General features: G+C 44.4%; 1 protein-coding gene across 1 annotated transcript in view; it reads right to left on the bottom strand.

The window, feature by feature from the left end:
* ECEL1 (endothelin converting enzyme like 1) overlaps nucleotides 1-22,043 on the bottom strand; it is a 189,640-nt gene that overhangs the window by 116,643 nt on the left and 50,954 nt on the right. The window contains exon 5 of the mRNA XM_088467436.1: nucleotides 21,426-21,550. Coding sequence (XP_088323562.1) covers nucleotides 21,426-21,550 — 125 coding nt within the window. The remainder of the gene's footprint in view (nucleotides 1-21,425; nucleotides 21,551-22,043) is intronic.

The raw sequence follows: 22,043 nt of genomic DNA, 5'->3' as shown, positions 1-22,043 counted from the left end.
AGTGCTGAGACCCTACCTTAGGGTCTCCTCGGAATGCCGATGGTCGCGATAATCCCGACCATCGCCAGGCCGCTCGCACAGCTGTGTGAGCGGCCTGGAGGACGAAACTTAAAAAAAATAAAACGCCTTGATTGAGAGCGAACGCATGCAAATAACGAGCGCCTCTGAATCAGGCCCTAAGTGAAATGAGCTCTTGAAGTAAATTTACAACAAGTGTGCTGGCCACTATGCAGTTGAGCAGTCATGATGGGAGAGGTGGTAAGACTACAAACTTACATTCAGTAGAGATAGAGATGTACCCAAATGGGGATATTATAATGTAGTATAGGACCACCTGAGCAGAGACTCCCTGACGTGCAAACTGTCGCTCCGGGTCTCGTACCAAAGGGGGCGTGCTGTCGTTGTTTAGTGACAGCACGCCTCCTTTGGTGGGCAGGCCGGGGGCATGGCTGCCCAGATGGAGGCGTTCCCATGTGAACGCCTATCGTCTGGGGCCGGCCCCACTGACATCACAAGTGATGTCAGTGGGAGTACTTTAGGCTCTGTTAGAGCCGAAAGCACTCTAGGGCTTGCGGCAACGAGACCCTACCACAAGGGTCTCGTCGCAAGCCCGATGGTCGCGATGGTCTTGACCATCGCGACCATCTTCCTGGCCGCTCGCTATAGCTGTGGGTGGTTACCCACAGCTATGCGAGCGGCCAGGAGACCGCTCTAAAAAAACAGAAGGCCGGCCCTGATTCAGAGCGAGCGCTCTGTCAGAGCGTCTGGCTCTGAATCAGGCCCTTTATGTCTTGCTTTTTCCTGTCTGCTGTAGATTACTTCCATTATGTGTATCACTGATATAGAGATGTATCAAGACCTTCGAAAAAGAGATTATGTGGAGCAGTAGCTAGTAGCAACCAATCAGCTTCTAGCTATCATTTATATAGGAAAATCTATAAAATTACAGTTTTTAATTATCAACATCACATTCAGTGTGTTCTGTTACAATGAATAGTAGATATTGTTATACAGGAGCATTGTGACTCCGCAAGCGTACAATGATAAATTTGTTATTAATTGACACCACATCCAACCTTTGTTTCTCCTTCATTTCACACATTTGTTGCACTGAGGGGTTTATTCAAATTCACTTAATTTCTACAAACGCAGGTGAAAATGAACATTTTCACCTGCAATTGTAGAAATTATGTTTTGGGACATTCATCAAAAAGGTAATACAAGAGATTTCACAGATATCTCCTACTTACACTAGTATGGGGTCAGAATTAATCAAGCTTCGAAAATACAATATTTTTGGAGCTTGACTGCGGGAGCATCAGCGTACAACTCTAAATCAGGGCCTTAGTTAACGTTTCATGTTATTGGATTGCTTTGTGTCGTCTGTTGGGCAGAATTTGGAGACTACAACCTTTCCAATCTGGTTCCTGGAAGAAATGCTGATTATCGTACAGTATGTGATCTAGAATAAGGTCAATTCTAGAGGAAGGAAAAATATAGATCTAACAGATGGCTTCATGGATGGCTCAGGATTAATATCGGACAATATTATTTTACTAAAGAAGCGGCAGGTGCCTGGAACAAACTTACAAAAGGAAAACAACAGTGATGGAATTTAAACATGCATGGAATAATCACAGACCTCTCCTGAGGAGGAATCATGAATAAATGAAATGAGCGGACTAGATGGCTTTATACGCCGTTGGCAATCTGTTTATATGTTAGAAGACTATCTTTAAATTAAATGCATTGAAGGCTACTGCTTCTCTTCCAGCACACCATAACTTATTTTGATACTGCTTCTGAGGATTTTGCAAGTCTTACTGTGAAAAAGCCAGAATCCATGTGAAGATGCAATAAGAACTACAACAGCTGTCTATAGACAGAAATTATGGCCTTCCGTCTTTGCCTGCATCCTTACTTCTATAACTGCATATAAATCAGCTCGCATATATGTAACACCAAAAGGCAAAAATGTGTTACTGCTTTATAGTACTGTTTCACCTGCAGGTGTAGGGCTCTACAGTGTTTAGTAAACATAAAAACATATTTTCTCCACCATTTTAGCTAGAGAAAAGACATTTCTTCTCTTTTCCCTGTTTATTGAGAAAAATATTAATAAAAATAAATAGGAAATTAAAAAAGTATCTTTAAGTGTAATAAATATATACGCCCATCACATTAAAAATACCTGCTTAATATTGTGTAGGTACCCATCATGCTTGGAATCCGAACACACCCGAATATTGGGAATCCGAGCAGTGGCTAGGTTCTTTCTGCCTGACTCAGATTCCACTATGAGGCAAAAAGTCATCCTCGCGGGGTCGGATTCTCGCAGGTTTTGGATTCTATTTAAGGCGCCGCGGACGGGACTTAGCGCCATTTTCATGTTAAGCACACTGCTGTATGCTGCGCTTAACTCTGCTGTATAAACTCTGCTGTGCTAATATGTATCTATATAGGGGGTGCACACTGCTGTGCTGTACTCTGCTGTATAGGTGTCCACATTCCAGACTCACAAGTCACAAGTGGCTGTGTTGCTTAGTCAATGTGTAGTGTATAGAGGGTGCACACTGTTGTATGTTCTGCTGCTCTGCTGTATACTGTAGAATGTGTCCACACTCTTATGTGGCTGTGCTGCTTTGTCAATGTGCATAGGGAGTGCACGCTGCTGTATGCTGTGCTGTACTCTGCTGTATTGGCTGTGCTGTGTCCAGAGCCGGATTAACAATAGGGCTGGTGGAGCTGCAGCTCCAGGCCCTCATTAAAAATAGGCCAACAGGAGACTGACAGCGTTGAAAGGAAAACCTTTTTCCTGTCACAGACTGCCAGCGGCCATCCTCCCAGGCCCCTGCCTCCTCCGTCCCTGGCATTGTACTTGCACCTTCACCTGTTAGGGAGATCAGTGCTTGGAGTCGTGCAGCGTGCAGGCAGTGTGGTGGCCATCCCTTCTCTCTACTCCAGTCCTCTTCTTTACTTGGGTCCTCCTGAGCTTGTCAGTTACAAGCTCCGTCCCCCAGACAAGGAGCTGCTGCTGGATGGACCTTGGTAATGCCGGGTACACACTAGACGATATTGGGCACATCGTCTAGTGTGTACCCCCAATGTTAATGATGATGAGCGCTCCTGTGCATCGTCAGCAACATCGCATGTCGGACCTGCAGCAGGTCCGATGGGCGACATCGTCATCGATGCGAATGCAGCATGGACCCTGCTCTCGCGCCATCGCTCCTGGCATTGTCAAGTGTGTATGCACGCCAAGACGCATTGCTAACGAGGTTGTTACACACAATGTCTAGTGTATACTGGTCTTAAATTATTTCTTTAATGGCCTCATGCTGAGGAGTATTGATAAATGATTGATGTGTGTGTGTATCTGTATGTATATGTGTGTATCTATATGTGTGTGTATGTATAGGTGTGTATGTATATGTGTATGTATTTATGTGTGTATGTATATATATATATATATATATATATATGTGTGTGTGTGTGTGTATGTGTCTAGTGTATGTGTATGGATGTGTGTATGTATGCCGCGGTGAATGTGTTGATGGGCACTGGGATGTGGAAATTGATCAATGAATGGGTTAATGAGTGGTGGGTGGGGCGGAGTTAATAGGTGCTAAGTGAGTGTATTAATGGGGGGTATGTGGGGAGAGCTATATGGGAGCTGATAGGGTGAGTTAATGTGCTAATGGGTGCTGAGAGGGTTGATTGATAATAAATAGAGGAGAGATGGGTTAATGGGTGCTCATGTGAGGATTGATTAATGGGTTGTTGGACAGGAATAGGTTAGCAAATACTGTGTGGGGGAAATTGGTTAATGGGTGCTGGCAGGATGGGTGAATGTGTCATATTGGGGGTGATTCAATGGTTTGTTGGAGTTTAGATCTCATGTATAAGCTTCACTTAGTGATTTTGTTTTGTCTTTTTTGAGGGTATACAGTAGATCTAAAATCTTTTTGGTATAGCTATTAATAAGATTAGGTCATTTTATATAGATATATGTCACATTTATGGCATCACTAAATGTCCCACATGCTCTTTAGTAGGGATGTGCGCCAGACCATTTTTGCCATATTTGGATTTGAATTTGCCAAACTGCGGTGAATGGCTTTGGGTTTGGATTTGGATTTTTTACAAAAAATTACAAAAAAAGCTAAAATCACACAAATTGGGCTTTTTTTTCTTCCTAGAGTATTATTAACCTCAATAACATTAATTTCCAGTCATTTACAGTCAATTTAGACCACCGCACAGCTTACAATATTGTTTTAACCATTATTGGCCAAAGGTTGTAGTGAGCTGAGTGGTTACTATAGCGACAGAGCACCGGCGCAGCGGCACAGACACCACAGTTTAAAGCACATCTATGACACATTGTAATGTAGTGCAAGATGGAATGGTCCTTGGGCCCTCCCACCCGCCCAGTGGGGTACGGCCAGCAGAGTCACAGTACTTGTTTACACAGTGGGCTACGGCCCAAGGAGTCACAGTGCACAATATTATTCACATTACACTGCACATAGTGCCCCTGATTCACATTACACCATAAAGTAGTGTCTCTTATTTATGTTATGACACACAGTAGTGCCCCTTTTACACAATGCCCACAGTAGTGCCCCTTTTACACAATGTCTACATTAGTGACCCTTATACACAAAGCCCACAGTTGTAATGCCCCTTATACCATGCCCACAGTAGTAGTGTCCCTTACACAATACCCCCAGCAGTGGTGTCCCTTACACAATGCCCTCAGTAGTAGTGCCCCCTATTCAGTGCCCACAGTAGTATGCCCCCATTAGTAGTGCCCCCAGTAGTATGCCCCAGTAGTAGTGTCCCTAGAAGTATGCCCCCAGTAGTAGTGTCCCCAGTAGTAGTGTCCCTAGAAGTATGCCCCCAGTAGTAGTGTCCCTAGTAGTATGCCCCCGGTAGTAGTGCCTCTAGTAGTATGCCCCCAGCAGTATGCCCCCAGTATTATGCCCCGAGTAGTAGTGTCCCCAGTAGTATGCCCCCAGTAGTAGTGCCCCTAGTAGTATTCCCCCAGTAGTATGCCCCCAGCAGTAGCGTCACTAGTAGTATGCCCCCAGTAGTAGTGCCTCTAGTGGTATGCCCCCAGTAGTTGTGTCCCTAGTAGTATGGACCCATTAGTAGTGCCTCCAGTAGTATGCCCCTAGTAGTATGCCCCCAGTAGAAGTGCCCCTAGTAGTTGTGCCCCAACTAGTAGTGCCCCCAGTAGTATGCCCCCACTAGTAGTGCCCCCAGTAGTATGCCCCCACAAGTAGTGCCACTAGTATGCCCCCAGTAGTATGCCCCCACTAGTAGTGCCACTAGTATGCCCCCAGTAGTATGCCCCTAGTAGTATGCCCCCATTACAAGTGCTCCCATTACTTGTGCCCCTAGTAGTATGCCCCCATTAGTAGTGCCCCCTTACACACACACAAAGTAAAAAACTTGCCTGAATCACCGCTCCTGCTGTGACCGCAGCTGTCTGCTCCTCTCTGCATGACGTCTCTCCCATCACCCGCAGCGGGAGGAGCTGGAAGGCGGAGCTCATGAGGGAGCTCCAGCCAGCTCCCTTCGGGGACGCAGCAGCCAATGAGAGTCTGTCTGACTCTCATTGGCTGCTATAACAAACACACAGCTGCCGCTGGCGGCTGTGTGTTTATTTCTGTGTAGGGCAGACCGCTATCACTGAGTTCTGCCCTACACTGGTGGGGCCCTGACGTCAGATTCTCGTGAGGATCCAACGTCAGGAGGCTGCCCCTCGACCTCGAAGTGGGATCCGAGTCAGGCGGGAAACACCCAAACAGCGTTTGGGTGGACTCGGATCCCCGATGTTCGGAGAATCCGAACCGCTCATCTCTACTCTTTAGTAGGGATGTTTTAAATTCATGTGATCACTAAGTGCCATTTTTCTTTTTTTGTCACATTAGCAAGGGGAATTTCCTTTTCTTTGTAGACTTTCACATTACACTGTTGATATAAGCGGAGTGGGGAGTGCAATTGAGGTGATTGAAGAAAGGTTCTAGCCACAGCCGATGATGTAGGCCACACCCTCTGTGGAGACCACACCCCCATGGCACTGGTCATGACCCACAACATCACTAGTCACATCCATTGCAGCGGCACACAATAGGCCCCTTTGTGAATTTCAGCTCCAGGCCTTTGTGGAACTTAATCTGGCACTGGCTGTGTCCATCAGTAAGAGACTCGTGTGCACTGCACATATAAGCCCTGTGACTCCACTCCATGCTGTTTGAATAGATCTGCGCCTGCAAAAATTCAATCAAATAATTGTATTGTTTGACCTGTTGGGTGCGCTTTGTTTTGCTCACTGTATATATAAGCCCTGTGGCTCCAGTCCATGCAGGAATACAGCTGCATCATCAAAATAAATAATTGTATTGTTTGCAATGTTTGATGTGCTTTGTTTTATTCACATGCATATATAAGCCACACAGTGATCTGCGAATTGAAAAATGGATAACGTTCCATTTAGATGAGCCGCCAAATACTGTCGCTGAGGTAATGATGACGACGCTAGTGCTTCAACGTCATCTACTAAAGCCGATGCTCAAGGGTATAGAGGGTCTAAGTCAGGGCATCTAAAAACAAAAAAACAATATACAGTGCTAAAGAAAAAAACACATCTAATACACGGAAAGTGTGGTGCAGAAAAACATAAAATTGCCATCATGCCATTCACCACATGTAGTGGTAAGGAAAGACTGAGGCCTTGGCCTTTATTTATGAGTGGCGGTTCTGCAAGTGTCAGTGAGGCATCTTCCTCTGCCTCTCATGACAATGCAAGACCTTATCACCCAGAGTGTAGAAGAGGTGTAAAAAAATGAGAACCACTAAGGCAGTAGAACAAACTGTATGTTCAGAAACAGAAATATCACAAATCCCTGAGGAGAGTCTAAGGGGTATATTTACTAAAGTGAGAGTTTTTAGAAATGGAGATGTTACCCATAGCAACCAATTAGATTCTACTTAACATTTATTTAGCACCGTCTAGAAGATAATAGCTAGAATATGATTGGTTGCTATGGACAACATCTCCATTTCTAAAAACTCTTACTTTAGTAAATTTACCCCTAAGTGTGTCCACGAGTGTGATGTGTGAGCCTGACCTTTCTGATACTGGTGTACTCACAGTGACTCTGCCTTCCACCATTCTGCTTCCTCTGCAAATTTGTATATGAGCAACAGACATAGAAATTGAGAATGCCACCAGGAGGAAGTGCAAGAGGATCATGGGATATTTGTGTAGCTGACGCTGGCACTAATGAGGATATTGAGGATGAGGATGTTGTTTGTTCCACAGGAAGCAGGACCAACAAATGCACCTCTTATGTATGGAATTATTTTTACCAAAATCCTGACAACAATTGTAAAGCCATCTGTAGTGTTTGTAAAACCACGATAAGTAGAGGTAGGGATGTTAGCCATCTAGGAACCTCCTTACTGTTACGTCATTTGCAACAAACTCATGAAAAGTTTGCAACAACATCAGAAACTGGTGCTAAAAAAATAACAACGAGCAGTCCAGCATCAGCTAGCTCCCTTCGCTCAAGTTCAAATAGATACCGGAACCTGCAATCTCTACCCCCAACACCTTCATCCTCAAAATCCACAGTAATGATCGGAGGTAGTCCTGCATCCAATTTGTTAAGGCTAGCTGACTTCTTCCCTATCCAGGATTCCTCAGAAGAATCCTTCAGCGCTAGGCCTGCTGCTGCTGGGGATGCTGTATTTTCATCCCAGAAGGGAACCAAGAAGACTAGTTTCAAATGATAATTGACTGTGAAACAATCCTTTGCAAAGGGGTGCAAGCAGGGGCATCGGAATGATTTTATGCTGGGGGTGCAACATAAAATAATTTCGGTGCCGTCTCCACCCCCCTCTCCCCTCTTTTCCCCTCCCCTCCATCTTACCTAGGTGGCCGGGGCGCAGATTGTCAGGGGCTGTGCTTTATAGTAATAGGCTGCACAGCCCCTGCACCGCACGGAGGAGCAAGTCTTTAAGTTAAATCGCTGCACATTACACCTCCTCCTCCATGTGCTGCAGGGGCTATGCAGCCTATTACTATAAAGCTGCACAGCCCTGACAGTCCGCAGCTCCTTTCAAATGTTTTTTGGGGGCAAGCCGTCCCCTTGCAACGCCTCCGATGCCCAAGGAAGCAAGTATGACTCACCCAGTCGCAAAATTATTGAAATTATTTATTGAAACAATATTGCGAGGCGGTCAAAATTGACTGGAAATGAGTGGAAATGAATGTTATTGAGGTTAATAATACTCTAGGAACAAAAAAAGGCTAAAATTACGTGATTATAGCTTTTTTTTGCCAATTTTTGGAAAAAATACAAAACCAGTAATGGCGGTTTGGCAAAACCAAAACTGGCTGACGAATTAGAACCAAAACCAGCCAAAATGGTCCGGCGCACAAGTCTACTCTGAAGGCGTCCTGTGGTATCTAGCACCAAGGCGTTAGCAGCGCTTCCGTAGTTCAGACTTGTTGTTCCAGCACATACTACAGATACTTGATTCAATTGAAATCTGGGAATTTGGAGGCCTAGTCAACACCTTGAACTCTTTGTCATGTTCCTCAAACCATTCTTGAACATTATTTGCAGTGTGGCAGAGCACATTATCCTGCTGAAAGAGACCACTGCCATCAGGCAACACCGTTGCCATGAAAAGGTGTACTTGGTATACAACAATGTTTAGGCAGGTGGTAGATGTCAAAGTAACATTCACATATATGGCAGGAATCAAGGTTTCCCAACAGAACATTACCCAGAGCATCACACTATCTGCTGTCTTGCCTTCTTCCCATAGTGCATCCAGGTGCCATCTATATATCAGGTAAATGATGCATATGCACCCAAATGGTGTAAAATAAATCATGATTTATCAAACCAGGCCACCTTCTTCCATTGCTCCATGGTCCAGCTCTGATCTTTACATGCCCGTGGTAGGTGCTTTCGGCAGTGGACAGGGGTCAGCATGGGCACTGTGACTGGTCTGCGGCTATGCAGACCTATATGCAGTAAGCTGCAATGCACTGTGTTCTGACATCTTTATATCAAAGCCAGGATTGACTTTTTCAACATTTCGTGCTACAATAGTTTTTCTTTTGCCCATGCGCCAGTTCACCGGTTGTCCTTCTTTGGACCACTTTTGGTAGGTACTAACTGGGGGTGTGCACCGGCCACTTTTCGTGTTTTGTGTTTTGGATCTGGATCTTTCTTCGTGTTTTGGATCTGGATTGGTTTTGCCAAAACCACCCTTCTGGGTGTTGGTTTTGGTTTTGGATCTGTAATTTTTGGAAAAAAGCATAAAAACAGCTAAAATCACAGAATTTGGTTTTCATTTGTTTCTACGCTATTAGTAACCTCAATAACATTAATTTCCACTCATTTCCAGTCTATTCTGAACACCTCACAATATTGTTTTTCGGCCAAAAGGTTGCACCGAGGTAGCTGGATGACTATGCTAAGCGACACAAGTGGGTGGCACAAACACGTGGCCAATCTAGGAGTGGCACTGCAGTGGCAGACAGGATGGCAGTTTGAAAAACTAGGCCCCAAAAGGTGCTGCGCAGTGACTTATCGCATCACCCATCGACTGCTGCTGCTGAGCACACAGGACGGGATTCAGGAGAGAGATGGGCGCCGCCGAGGCTGATAGGATGCTGTTTGTGGGGAACTTAGATCCCAGGGCCACCGAGGAGATCCTGTTCAAGCTTCAAGCTGTTTCTGCAGGCTGGTACTGCAATTAACGTTAAAATTCCAAAGGACAGTGATGGAAAGTCGAAACAATTTGCTTTTATCAATTTCAAACATGAGGAGTCTGTTCCCTATGGAATGGGTTTGTTAAATGGAATCGAACTCTTTGGGAGGCCACTGAAAATTCAATCCAGATCAGGAAGCAGCCATGGCTCCACAGAAGCAAATAACTGCAGCCTACTCACCACAAGGAAATGGCAGTTTTGCTGGAAACAGTCCATGAACACATGACCACAGGCATGATGGCAATGGGGAGATCAGGAAATACTCTGAACTTTCACCTCCTGTTCCAAACTATCAGAGATTTTACTCTTCTCCGGACAATCTTCAAAGACAAGCAATGATGAATAACTTCTATAGGTCGGAAACCCCTCATGGATCCAGCACAGCAATGATGGCCCAACCCAGTTACTCGCCATCACATTATTTGCCTCACCAAAGTCTGTACAGTCACAGATCCGATCAATCTCCCCCACACAGATATGATTCCTCTTCCAGCCACTGATCCAGTAGAAGCCATAGTTATCGAAGCCATAGAAGCTCATCCTTATCAAAAGGACAGTTACCACAGTAGCAGAGACTAGGGATGTGCAGGGTTGGATTAGTTCGAATTTTCCCACCAAGTTCTGATTTTTACCACCAAAATTCGGGTCATCTTTCATTGACAAACATCAAGTTTCATGGACTTTTGTCCAGGACAGTCCCTGTAAAAATGATTTTGATGAAGGGCACCGCACAACCCACAGGACAGCCCCTGTAAAAATTATTTTGATGAAGGGCAGCGTACAACCCAGAGGACAACCCCTGTAAAAATTATTTTGATGAAGGACAGCGTACAGCCCCTGTAAAAATTACTTTGATGAAGGGCAGCATACAACAACAGTACAGTCCCTGTAAAAATTACTTTGCTGAAGGGCAGCGTACAACCCACAGGACAGCCCCTGTAAAAATTAGTTTGATGAAGGGCAGCGTACAACCCCTGTAAAAATTACTTTGAAGAAGGGCAGCATACAATAACAGTACAGTCCCTGTAAAAATTACGTTGATGAAGGGCAGCGTACAACCCACAGGACAGCCCCTGTAAAAATTAGTTTGATGAAGGGCAGCATACAACAACAGTACAGTCCCTGTAAAAATTACTTTGATGAAGGGCAGCGTACAACCCACAGGACAGCCCCTGTAAAAATTACTTTGATGAAGGGCAGCGTACAACCCACAGGACAGCCCCTGTAAAAATTACTTTGATGAAGGGCAGCGTACAACCCACAGGACAGTCACTGTAAATAGTATTTTGATGAAGGGAAGTGTACAACACACAGAGCAGCCCCTGTAAAAAGTATTTTGATGAAGGACAGCGTACAGCCCCTGTAAAAATTACTTTGATGAAGAGCAGCATACAACACACAGAACAGCCCCTGTAAAATGTATTTTGATGAAGGACAGCGTACAGCCCCTGTAAAAATTACTTTGATGAAGAGCAGCGTACAACCCACAGGACAGCCCCTGTAAAAATTAGTTTGATGAAGGGCAGCATACAACCCCTGAAAAAATTACTTTGCTGAAGGGCAGCATACAACCCACAGGACAGCCCCTGTAAAAATTAGTTTGATGAAGGGCAGCATACAACAACAGTACAGTCCCTGTAAAAATTACTTTGATGAAGGGCAGCGTACAACCCACAGGACAGTCACTGTAAATAGTATTTTGATGAAGGGCAGCGTACAAACCACAGGACAACCCCTGTAAAAATTAGTTTGATGAAGGGCAGCGTACAACCCCTGTAAAAATTACTTTGAAGAAGGGCAGCATACAACAACAGTACAGTCCCTGTAAAAATTACTTTGATGAAGGGCAGCATACAACCCACAGGACAGCCCCTGTAAAAATTAGTTTGATGATAAAGGGCAGCGTACAACCCACAGGACAGCCCCTGTAAAAATTATTTTGATGAAAGGCAGCATACAACCCACAGGACAGCCCCTGTAAAAAATATTTTGATGAAGGGCAGCGTACAACACATAGGACAGCCCCTGTAAAAATTACTTTGATGAAGGGCAGCGTACAACCCACAGGACAGCCACTGTAAAAAGTATTTTGATGAAGGGCAGCGTACAACACACAGGAGCGCATGTAAAAAGTATTTTGATGAAGGGCAGCGTACAACACACAGGACAGCCCCTGTAAAAAGTATTTTGATGAAGGGCAGCGTACAACAACACACAGGACAGCCCCTGTAAAAATTACTTTGATGAAGGGCAGCTTACACCACACAGGACAGCCCCTGTAAAAATTACTTTGATGAAGGGCAGCTTACACCACACAGAACAGCCCCTGTAAAAATTAGTTTGATGAAGGGCAGCATATACCACAGGACAGCCCCTGTAAAAATTAGTTTGATGATAAAGGGCAGCGTACAACCCACAGGACAGCCCCTGTAAAAATTATTTTGATGAAAGGCAGCATACAACCCACAGGACAGCCCCTGTAAAAAATATTTTGATGAAGGGCAGCGTACAACACATAGGACAGCCCCTGTAAAAATTACTTTGATGAAGGGCAGCGTACAACCCACAGGACAGCCACTGTAAAAAGTATTTTGATGAAGGGCAGCGTACAACACACAGGAGCGCATGTAAAAAGTATTTTGATGAAGGGCAGCGTACAACACACAGGACAGCCCCTGTAAAAAGTATTTTGATGAAGGGCAGCGTACAACAACACACAGGACAGCCCCTGTAAAAATTACTTTGATGAAGGGCAGCTTACACCACACAGGACAGCCCCTGTAAAAATTACTTTGATGAAGGGCAGCTTACACCACACAGAACAGCCCCTGTAAAAATTAGTTTGATGAAGGGCAGCATATACCACAGGACAGCCCCTGTAAAAATTAGTTTGATGATAAAGGGCAGCGTACAACCCACAGGACAGCCCCTGTAAAAATTATTTTGATGAAAGGCAGCATACAACCCACAGGACAGCCCCTGTAAAAAATATTTTGATGAAGAGCAGCGTACAACACATAGGACAGCCCCTGTAAAAATTACTTTGATGAAGGGCAGCGTACAACCCACAGGACAGCCACTGTAAAAAGTATTTTGATGAAGGGCAGCGTACAACACACAGGAGCGCATGTAAAAAGTATTTTGATGAAGGGCAGCGTACAACACACAGGACAGCCCCTGTAAAAAGTATTTTGATGAAGGGCAGCGTACAACAACACACAGGACAGCCCCTGTAAAAATTACTTTGATGAAGGGCAGCTTACACCACACAGGACAGCCCCTGTAAAAATTACTTTGATGAAGGGCAGCTTACACCACACAGAACAGCCCCTGTAAAAATTTGTTTGATGAAGGGCAGCGTAGAACCCACAGGACAGCCCCTTTAAAAATTACTTTGATGAAGGGCAGCGTACAACCCACAGGACAGCTCCTGTAAAAATTAGTTTGATGATGAAGGGCAGCGTATAACACACAGGACAGCCCCTGTAAAAATTAGTTTGATGAAGGGCAGCATACAACCCACAGGACAGCACCTTTAAAAATTAGTTTGATGAAGGGCAGCGTACAACACATAGGACAGCCCCTGTAAAAATTAGTTTGATGAAGGGCAGCGTACAACCCACAGGACAGCCCCTGTAAAAATTAGTTTGATGATAAAGGGCAGCGTACAACCCACAGGACAGCCCCTGTAAAAATTACTTTGATGAAGGGCAGCGTACAACCCACAGGACAGCCCCTGTAAAAATTATTATTATTTTTGGGCAGCAGCCCCTTGACAGGAGCACAGCACCCCTGCGCACCTACCTATGCCGATGACAGGTATGGCTAACACGGCACGCGCACGAAAAAAAAAATATTTATATTTACAAACACTGGTGGTAGGTGAAGAGAACATCCCTGAAGGACGAGCACCCCCTGAACACAGCACTACAGCCAGCCAGCCAGCCCCTATGGACAGGACAACAACCAGCCCCTTAATGGACAACAGTAGCCAGCCAGCCCCTATGTATATGGACAATTATACAAGTAAATATAGTAGAAATACTATAGAGCTCTATTCATGTTTAACACTAAGGGCTCTATCTAAAATCATTATTTTTACTAAAATAAAGTGAAAAAGGGTGTTTTCACACCCTTTTCACATTATTTTAGTTTCACTTAAAGTTACTAAAGGGCAATTTCCAGTAGAATTCGTAAAATTCTACTACATCAATCCCTGCCCTGCATCACCCAGATCCTGTCGGATATCCTGTGACCCTCCAGTTGCAGCCCTTCCATATCCAGACATCACTGGTCTCAAATATATTTCCCTCACCATCCACCTTTCCCCCATGCCCTTCAAAAACCACTTTTCCTCTTACCCTGCATCTCATTCCGCCACCCCCTTTTATCTTCCACTACTCCCTTCTTAATCCCTTATAATTCCCCTTCTCTTCTGCTGAAGGCGATGGAATTCTACTGGATGACTATTAGAAGCGACGTGGAGAACCTAGGCATGGCAGGTAAGCACAGTCTTCGGACAAATATTTTTTTCCCTCTATCGCTGGCGAAAACCCTTACCACAGTAATATTTGCCAGTTTTTGCCACTGAAGGCTTCACAAGTGTTATGGTGGTACTTTATGAGGATCTCACTTTTTTAATTTCTTTTTATGTGGGTCTGACTTTTTCAATGTTTTTTTTTTATGTGAATCTGGCTTTTTTCATTGTTTTTTATGTGGATCTGGCTTTTTCAATGGTTTTTTTGTGGATCAGGCTTTTATATGTATTTTGTCTGGATCTGGTTTTTTTATGTATTTTGTGTGGATATGGCTTTTATATGTATTTTATATCGATCTGGCTTATATTTGTATTTTGTGTGGAACTAGCTTTTATATGTATTTTGTGTGGATCTGGCTCAGTGGCGTAACTAGGGGGGGTCGGGCAGGGTTCGTGCCCTGGGCGCCGTGGGACCGGCGGCGCGGGGGAGGGGCGCCGCCGGCCACGGTCCGGCCCGCCCTAGTTAGCCACAAGAGTAGCGCCGACCGCAGTGATTGTGGTCGGCGCTACACATTTACACAGGACCGGCGCTAGGCTTCCCTGCGCCGGTCCTGTGCTCCACACCTGAGCCCGCTCCCTCCCCTTGAGCGCTTGCCCAATAGCACCAGGAGGCGGGCTGAGGTTGTGCATAACACACGCATCGCCGCCAGCGCTGGCGGCGATGCGTGTGTTAAACAGCAGCCAATGAGAGTCAGATAGACTCTCAGTGACTGCAGCAGCACCCACTGCAAGAGCCGGACTTCCGTCCGGCTCCTGCAGTGGGTAATGGGACAGACGTCATGACGTCTGTCCCATAATGCTGAGCGCGCCAGCCCGGGAGGACTGGCGGCGGCAGCGGGAGCGGCGTCGCAGACCGGAGCAGCAGCAGCAGCGTGGATTCAGGCAAGTATGTTTTTTTATATATATATATATATATATACATATATATTTTTTTTAACCTATCTGCAGAACGGGGGAGGGGGGTGGCTACTACTGGGAGGACCTCTACTGGGGGTGGGGGCACCATTATTGGGAGAAACTCTACTGGGGGGGGCTACTACTGGGGGCACTTAATCAGGAGGGGGAACCTCTACTGGGGACTACTACTTGGGGGGGAACTACCACTGGGGGCATTATAAAAGGGGCCTACTAGTAGAGGCACTGCACTCGGGGGACCACTACTGGGGGCAATAATAGGAAGGGCCACTACAGGGGGCACTGGTTAGGGGGGATCACTACTGGGTGCCTGCATAAGGGGACCACTACTGGGAAAACTGCATGGGGGGGGACTACTGCTGTGGGCACTATATAAAGGGCACTGCATAGGGGGGGACTACTACTGGGGGCACCATATAAAGGGCACTGCATAAGGGGATACCGCTACTGGGCACACTGCATTGTGGGGACTGCTACTGGGGGCACTGCATAAGGGGGAACACTACATGGGGCACTGCATTTGGGGGGACCACTACTGGGGATACTGTATAAGGGGCACTACTATGGGCCTGCATAAGAGGGACCACAACTCCATACTGGGGGTACTGTATAAGGGGTACTACTGGGGTTAAGGTGCATATGGATAGGAATGTTCAGTGTGAAAATAAACAGGTGGGGGGGGGCCCTTTTAAAATTTGCCCTGGGTTCCAAATACCCTAGTTACGCCACTGATCTGGCTATTTTAATGTCATTTATATGGATCTGGCTACTTTTATGTAATTTGTGTGGATCTGGCTATTTTAATATATTTTATGTGGATCTGTGCATGTACTTGTGGTAGGAAATATAGATAGTAAGCTCCACTGGGGCAGGAACGGATGTGGCCAAATATTATCTGAAAAGGGGTCATGTCTCAACACCACGCCACCCTGTTTGAGTACCCACGTCCCTTTTACTGCAACTCAAGAATATGCATACATAATATGTGATAGAGTTTTTTTTACAAGAAACAGTAACACAATGGGGCAGAAGTATGAAGCTCTGGAAAGTGATAAAGTGGATTGTGCTACTCCGCTCCTAATTGTCATGTTACAGGCGGTGTTTGAAAAATTACATTTATGGAGCTGAGTGGTTGGTCGTTTATCACTCTCCACTTCATCACTTCCCAGAGCTTCATACATCTGCCCCATTATCTGACACGGTGCTAAAACTGGGACCACCCATTACCAGATCTGTAGTTTGCCTATGTAATATGATATGAAGGTGGGCACAAGATAAAAGGGTGTTTAGGCAGATTCATCACAACCTACTCAGAAATAAGATCTCAGACATGATTTAACATAGATTTAAAATATGAATAACATTGGTCTGCATAATTTTTGAGGTTAAGGTTTTTTTAGGTGATCTTTTATAATTAGTGCATGGTTAATTAAAAAATATAAGTCATTTTGCTCTTTCAGGTCAGGTTTTTTTGCTCTCTCAAGTTTAAAAAAGTTAATATTTTGTAAATAAATTATATAATAGTTTGGAAATTATGTTTATCGTTGCAAAGCAGACTTACATTCACACCAATTGTACAGTTTATATATGAAATGGTACACAAATACAGTTACTCTGGAAGAAAGGACCTTTTCAAATACTTTAGTGTGTGATTTGCACCTGGAACATCTCTCTTGAGGCACCAGCAATAGTACGTAAGTATATTCACATACTGACAGTGCTCTCCTGGCTCCTCGAGATTAGCAAGTTGCTACAGTGATAACTGGCTACTCTGTACAGGGAGAGAGGTGTGGGGGGGATTAAGGTGTGCTTGTATATCGCTGCTCATTGCTCCAGGTAGCCTGGATTGAGTTCTCAGAATTAATTTTTGTACAAAATGAATAGAAAGTGCAAGAATCACCCAAACACGTGTTGCGACGCTACATCTGTGGTCTAGTCTCCATGTCAGATCGGCAGTCAGAAATCACTCCTTTTGTGAGGAATATGCATGTTGTCGAGGAACTCCTGCAGTGCTCACAGACTCGTTGTGCACATATGTCCATAAAGATGCATTTCTTCAGCTCACATTTAGACTACTCCTGAAAACTGCGGCGACCTCAGCGAGGAGCAAGGAGAGCACTGTCATCAAGACATTTGAGTGATGGAAGAGAGGCACCAGGGCCGCTGGGGTGTGAATATGCTTGCGGACTATTGCTGGTGCCTCAAGAGAGATCTTCCAGGTGCAAAACAAGAAAGTCTTTGAAAAGGTAATTTCTTCCAGAATAATTGTATTTGTGTACCATTTCATAGGAATCGGTATGAAATACCGACAGTCGGGATCCTGGCGGCCAGAATCCCAATGCCGGGATCCCAACATGGTTATCATACCAACACTTGTCATGGATGAGGATTAAGCCAGGAGCAATCAATGATCAGTCAAAAGGTGTCTACAATAAACAGGATAGGGTCCTGAGAGGTCTAAAGCAAAGAGGAGATAAGTTGGAGCCCTGCGTGTCAAACTGTTCTCACCATGTTCATACAGTATGGGCATCGGGTTTATTTATCCCAATAGCTGCCCTCCTCTTGTTGTTTACATGAGCACCAGTGTCATGGACCAAAGCAAACAGTTTGGTTTGCTCATTTCAGACTCACCTGCAGTCAGATTATACTGACACTTGTGTAAATAGCAGAATGAATGTAGGTTAAAGGTTGCAGGCCTGTTATAAGGCTGCATAGTTTTTTATTTCAAAGTGTTTTTTTTCTTAGTAGTATTACATGCACAGCATAATTTAAAGAGTTTAGACAGGAGATCTTGCTAGTTTTATCCTCAGCGATCAGTGAGGGATGATGATCTGACTGATTTTCCTCTTCTCACCTTGCAGGTAAAAAACCTATTGGCACCAGTCATCTGATATAGAAATACCAGTGCTTTTTGAATATACTGATTTTCTAGGTATATTGTCATTAATTAAAATCTGCAAAATCCAGAGTCACTTAAGGTCTGGCTATATAAATATATATTAACTTCTAGATACATGGGATGTTGTTTAGGGTCTGTTTGTTTTAGAATGTTATGACTTGCATTTGGTGTGGGTGAGGTTACTGGGGGGTGGGGTGCAATCAGTTACTACACATGTATACTTCATTATATATTTATTAGGGTACAGTCTGCAGGCCTGTTACAAGGCTGAATAGGTTTTTTTTTCAAAGTGGCTATTTTTCTAAGTGGTACTACATGCACAGCATTTAGTTAGACAGGAGATAAACAGGAGGAACACAGGAGAACAACATTTAAAAAGAACTCTTTACAACTTGGAAACAATTGAAAAGGATCTTATGAGCTTCTGGATATCCTGCAACTCAGCCACCTGATTTCATTATAACCTGGACACATATTTTGCTAACACCCTGCTTCTGCATTGCAAGCAACTACCAGTTTGCTGCACTTTAATTTTTGTGTGTTTATTTTTCCACTCTACACTGTTTAAATCATTCCTGCACCACTGTCAGTTTATCTTTATACCATTGTAGTATTTACCATTGTTTAACACCTATACATCTTTAAGAACACTTTATGCTAAATTTAAATTCCTGCAACTTTGACAACTCCAACCACATTTTGTTTATTATATACTATTATAGTTGTGCCTTTACATCTACCAGCACATCTACCAGCACTTTTCTTCCTTTTATCTGATTATTAGACATTTTAACTGTACTGTTCTTGTATCTCACTCTCATCACTACTACTGCCATTTCTATCCCAATTCCCTCATCTATACTATGTCTCTCTTTTCTTTTGCTCCCCCCTCACTCAGCAGCTACATAATTGTTTGCTCTACCACCAGTTCTCATCTCTTTCCTCCCGCCATAGTCTTCTCCACCTTCTCCTCCCCCTCCTTCCTCTCCTTTGTCTCCCTTCATCCCATCTAGTACACTCCACCGCATCTCCCATAATGCCATTATTATTTATTCCTACTCCACCATGGTCCTGCTATACCACCATTAGGCCCTGCACCCTCCCTTTTCTCCAAGTTACTTCTCCTCTCATCCACTCACACCACACTAAACCTCCACCTTGCCGCCACCTGCTGTCATCCTTCCTCATTCAGAAGCCCACCACATACCCACACTCTCCTTATCCCTTTCTCTAAATCAATCTTAACCCCACACTACAGCAACCCTAACAATCTCCTTCTTATCTCTCCTCCTAAATCTGTCCCTCTCTCCTGTGTTCTCTGGAAAGTCAGTTCTGTCTATAATCAACTGGTCCCCATCCATGACAGCTTCATCTCCAACTCCTTGAATCTCCTGTAATGGTTAGCGTTACTGCCTCACAGCAATGAGGTCATGGGTTCAATTCCTACCATGGCCCTAACTGTGTGGAGTTTCTATATTCTCCCTGTTCTTGCGTGGGTTTCCTCCGGGTACTCCGGTTTCCTCCCACACTCCAAAAATATACTGGTAGGTTAATTGGCTCCCAACAAAAATTATCCCTAGTGTGTATGTGTGTGAGCATGTGATAGGGAACATAGATTGTAAGCTCCACTGGGGCAGGGACTGATGTGAATGGCCAAATATTCTCTCTGTAAAGCGCTACGGAATATGTGTGCGCTATATAAATAACTGGTAATAAATAAATAATAAATAATTTCATTCTTTCTATTCAATGCTCATGATATTCGCCTCTTCCAACTTCTTCGAGTAGCTGCCTTTTTTCGTCCCCCTGGCCTAAGATCAAAATTCCTTGATAATTTTGCTTCCTGGCTCCTTATCTTCAAATGGGCTTTCAAGACCCATTTCTTCCTCAAAGCTTTCCAGCGCTCATCCTAACCCACTACTCCATGTTCCGTCCTCACAATCCAGCCCATCTTTGTCACCCCTGTTTGTCTGCCCCTCCCCATTAGAATGTAAGCTCTCACGAGCAGAGCCCTCTTCCCTCACGTGCTTCTCCTTCCCTTACTTATACTTTCATTTACAACAGCACCTAACACTTGCTGACACTCTGCTGCTTATTTAAGTGTTATGCAGCAATGTTTATAAATCATGTATTTGTCCAGCATTGTTTGAACTGTTAATAACTGTTTTTCTTGTGTGCTTATTTGTTTAGGTGCAGCGGCACCCTTATGGCGCCATATAAATAAAGGATAATAATAATAATAATGATGCAGGCAACAGAATTAAAGATCCTGGGAAGTAAGCTATTTGCTGAGAAGTTAGGTCATGCTGCATTTGTTCAGTGCAACATAAACAAATTCCGCCTCTGAAAAGAGCCCATCCTATCTAAAAAGTAAAGGGCTAAAAAGTAAAGTGATCTCTTATGTGATCACTTTACCGCTGGGTTCAGTTCCAGCTCAGGTAACGTACATGTGAGGCCATTGGTGATTGCCATAGAAGGATCCTTGGGACCACTCTCTGAAAAAACTACAAACACGTAGTCCATAATCTACAACAGGCTCATGCCATCGTTAGCTAATGATGCCAAGCTCTGAAAAGCTAAGGTTTTTTGCAGATTGGTAAATAAGTATTTTTTGCAGTCACCTTAGACAGCTATGGGTACTGTTTGTGCGATAGTAAAGAGGGGAACCACTATCTGCTGCAGTACCCCTTGTTAAATAGCCCTGATGTTAAGAAATTTGTCAATCCTCCCAAAACAGCTGTTTTCAGATGATTTAAAGCATACATAGCATAGTTTGCTATGTAGGCTCCAATGTTACTAAGTGTAATGGTGGGTACACACCTAGCAGATATATTTGTAGATGATGGTCCATCATCTCCCAGGTAGCCGCGGGTCTCGCTGGCCGGGGGAATGGTTCGAGAGCATGTCTGTCTCCCCTCCCCGCAGCTGTCGCTGCATGTGTATGGACGATTGGCTGATCTCCTGTACACACTTGCCGATGGACAGATATATCTGCCATCGGCTGTGCAGCACAGCTGACGCGATATGTCTGTGGACAACGTCGTTCGCAGACATATTTAGCTGGTACACACTGGCCGACGGGCGCCAGATATATTGGCCGATCAATTGATCGGCCAATATAACTGTCACACTGTACCAGCTTTTGTGTATACACCAATTGGTTATACAAATATTTGCAGTCCTTTATATATTACATTGCACTACTGCCCTTTTTAGACTAGAACACACTGATATTGGAGGTAGAGATGCAAGTATGGTGCAGGCTATATTACCTCGCTGGTGTAGTCCGTATCATATCAGATACCTTCTGCATATAGTCTGTGGCCAACACAACAACTTCTTCATCTTCTGAAAAGTTTTCATGGAATATCCTGTCTAGTAGACGTTTCCATTTTAGCTAAAGTGAAAAATAAAAGAGCAGATGTATAAAAACTCTTCTAAAGTTGTTAATCTTGTTTGTAACTTTTGCATACATTTCCAATAACTTGTGATTTTTACAAAAAAATAAAATGCTTTAAGACTGCAAAGTAAAGATAGCGCTGCACCTGTAGACTCTGGGCACTAGAGTGTGAACAGGTCACAGGGAAAATGGCACGACCGTCATTTTCCCGGTGATTCCTCTAGTGTGCATGCGCAAAACGCAGTTAAAATGGGTGTGGCGGCCATTTTGCAGGGGTTTTGTCCAGCACTACAGCCCGTCGCAGGACTTCGGAGGGGTGAGTATTAAAACAGACGGGTGCAGGGTGTGCGGTGTGGGCTCCCCCCTGGATAGGGACCCGTCTGCACCGCACACCCTGCACCTATTACAGTCAGGTCCATAAATATTGGGACATTGACAGAATTTTCATATTTTGGCCTCTATTCACCACCACTATGGCTTTGAAATGAAA

The sequence above is a fragment of the Taudactylus pleione genome, unplaced genomic scaffold (assembly GCF_031769625.1).
Source record: "Taudactylus pleione unplaced genomic scaffold, aTauple2 ptg000010l, whole genome shotgun sequence".
NCBI lineage: Eukaryota > Metazoa > Chordata > Amphibia > Anura > Myobatrachidae > Taudactylus > Taudactylus pleione.
Note: the sequence above shows the minus strand (reverse complement) of the source record. Positions and strands in the feature narration are given on the sequence as shown.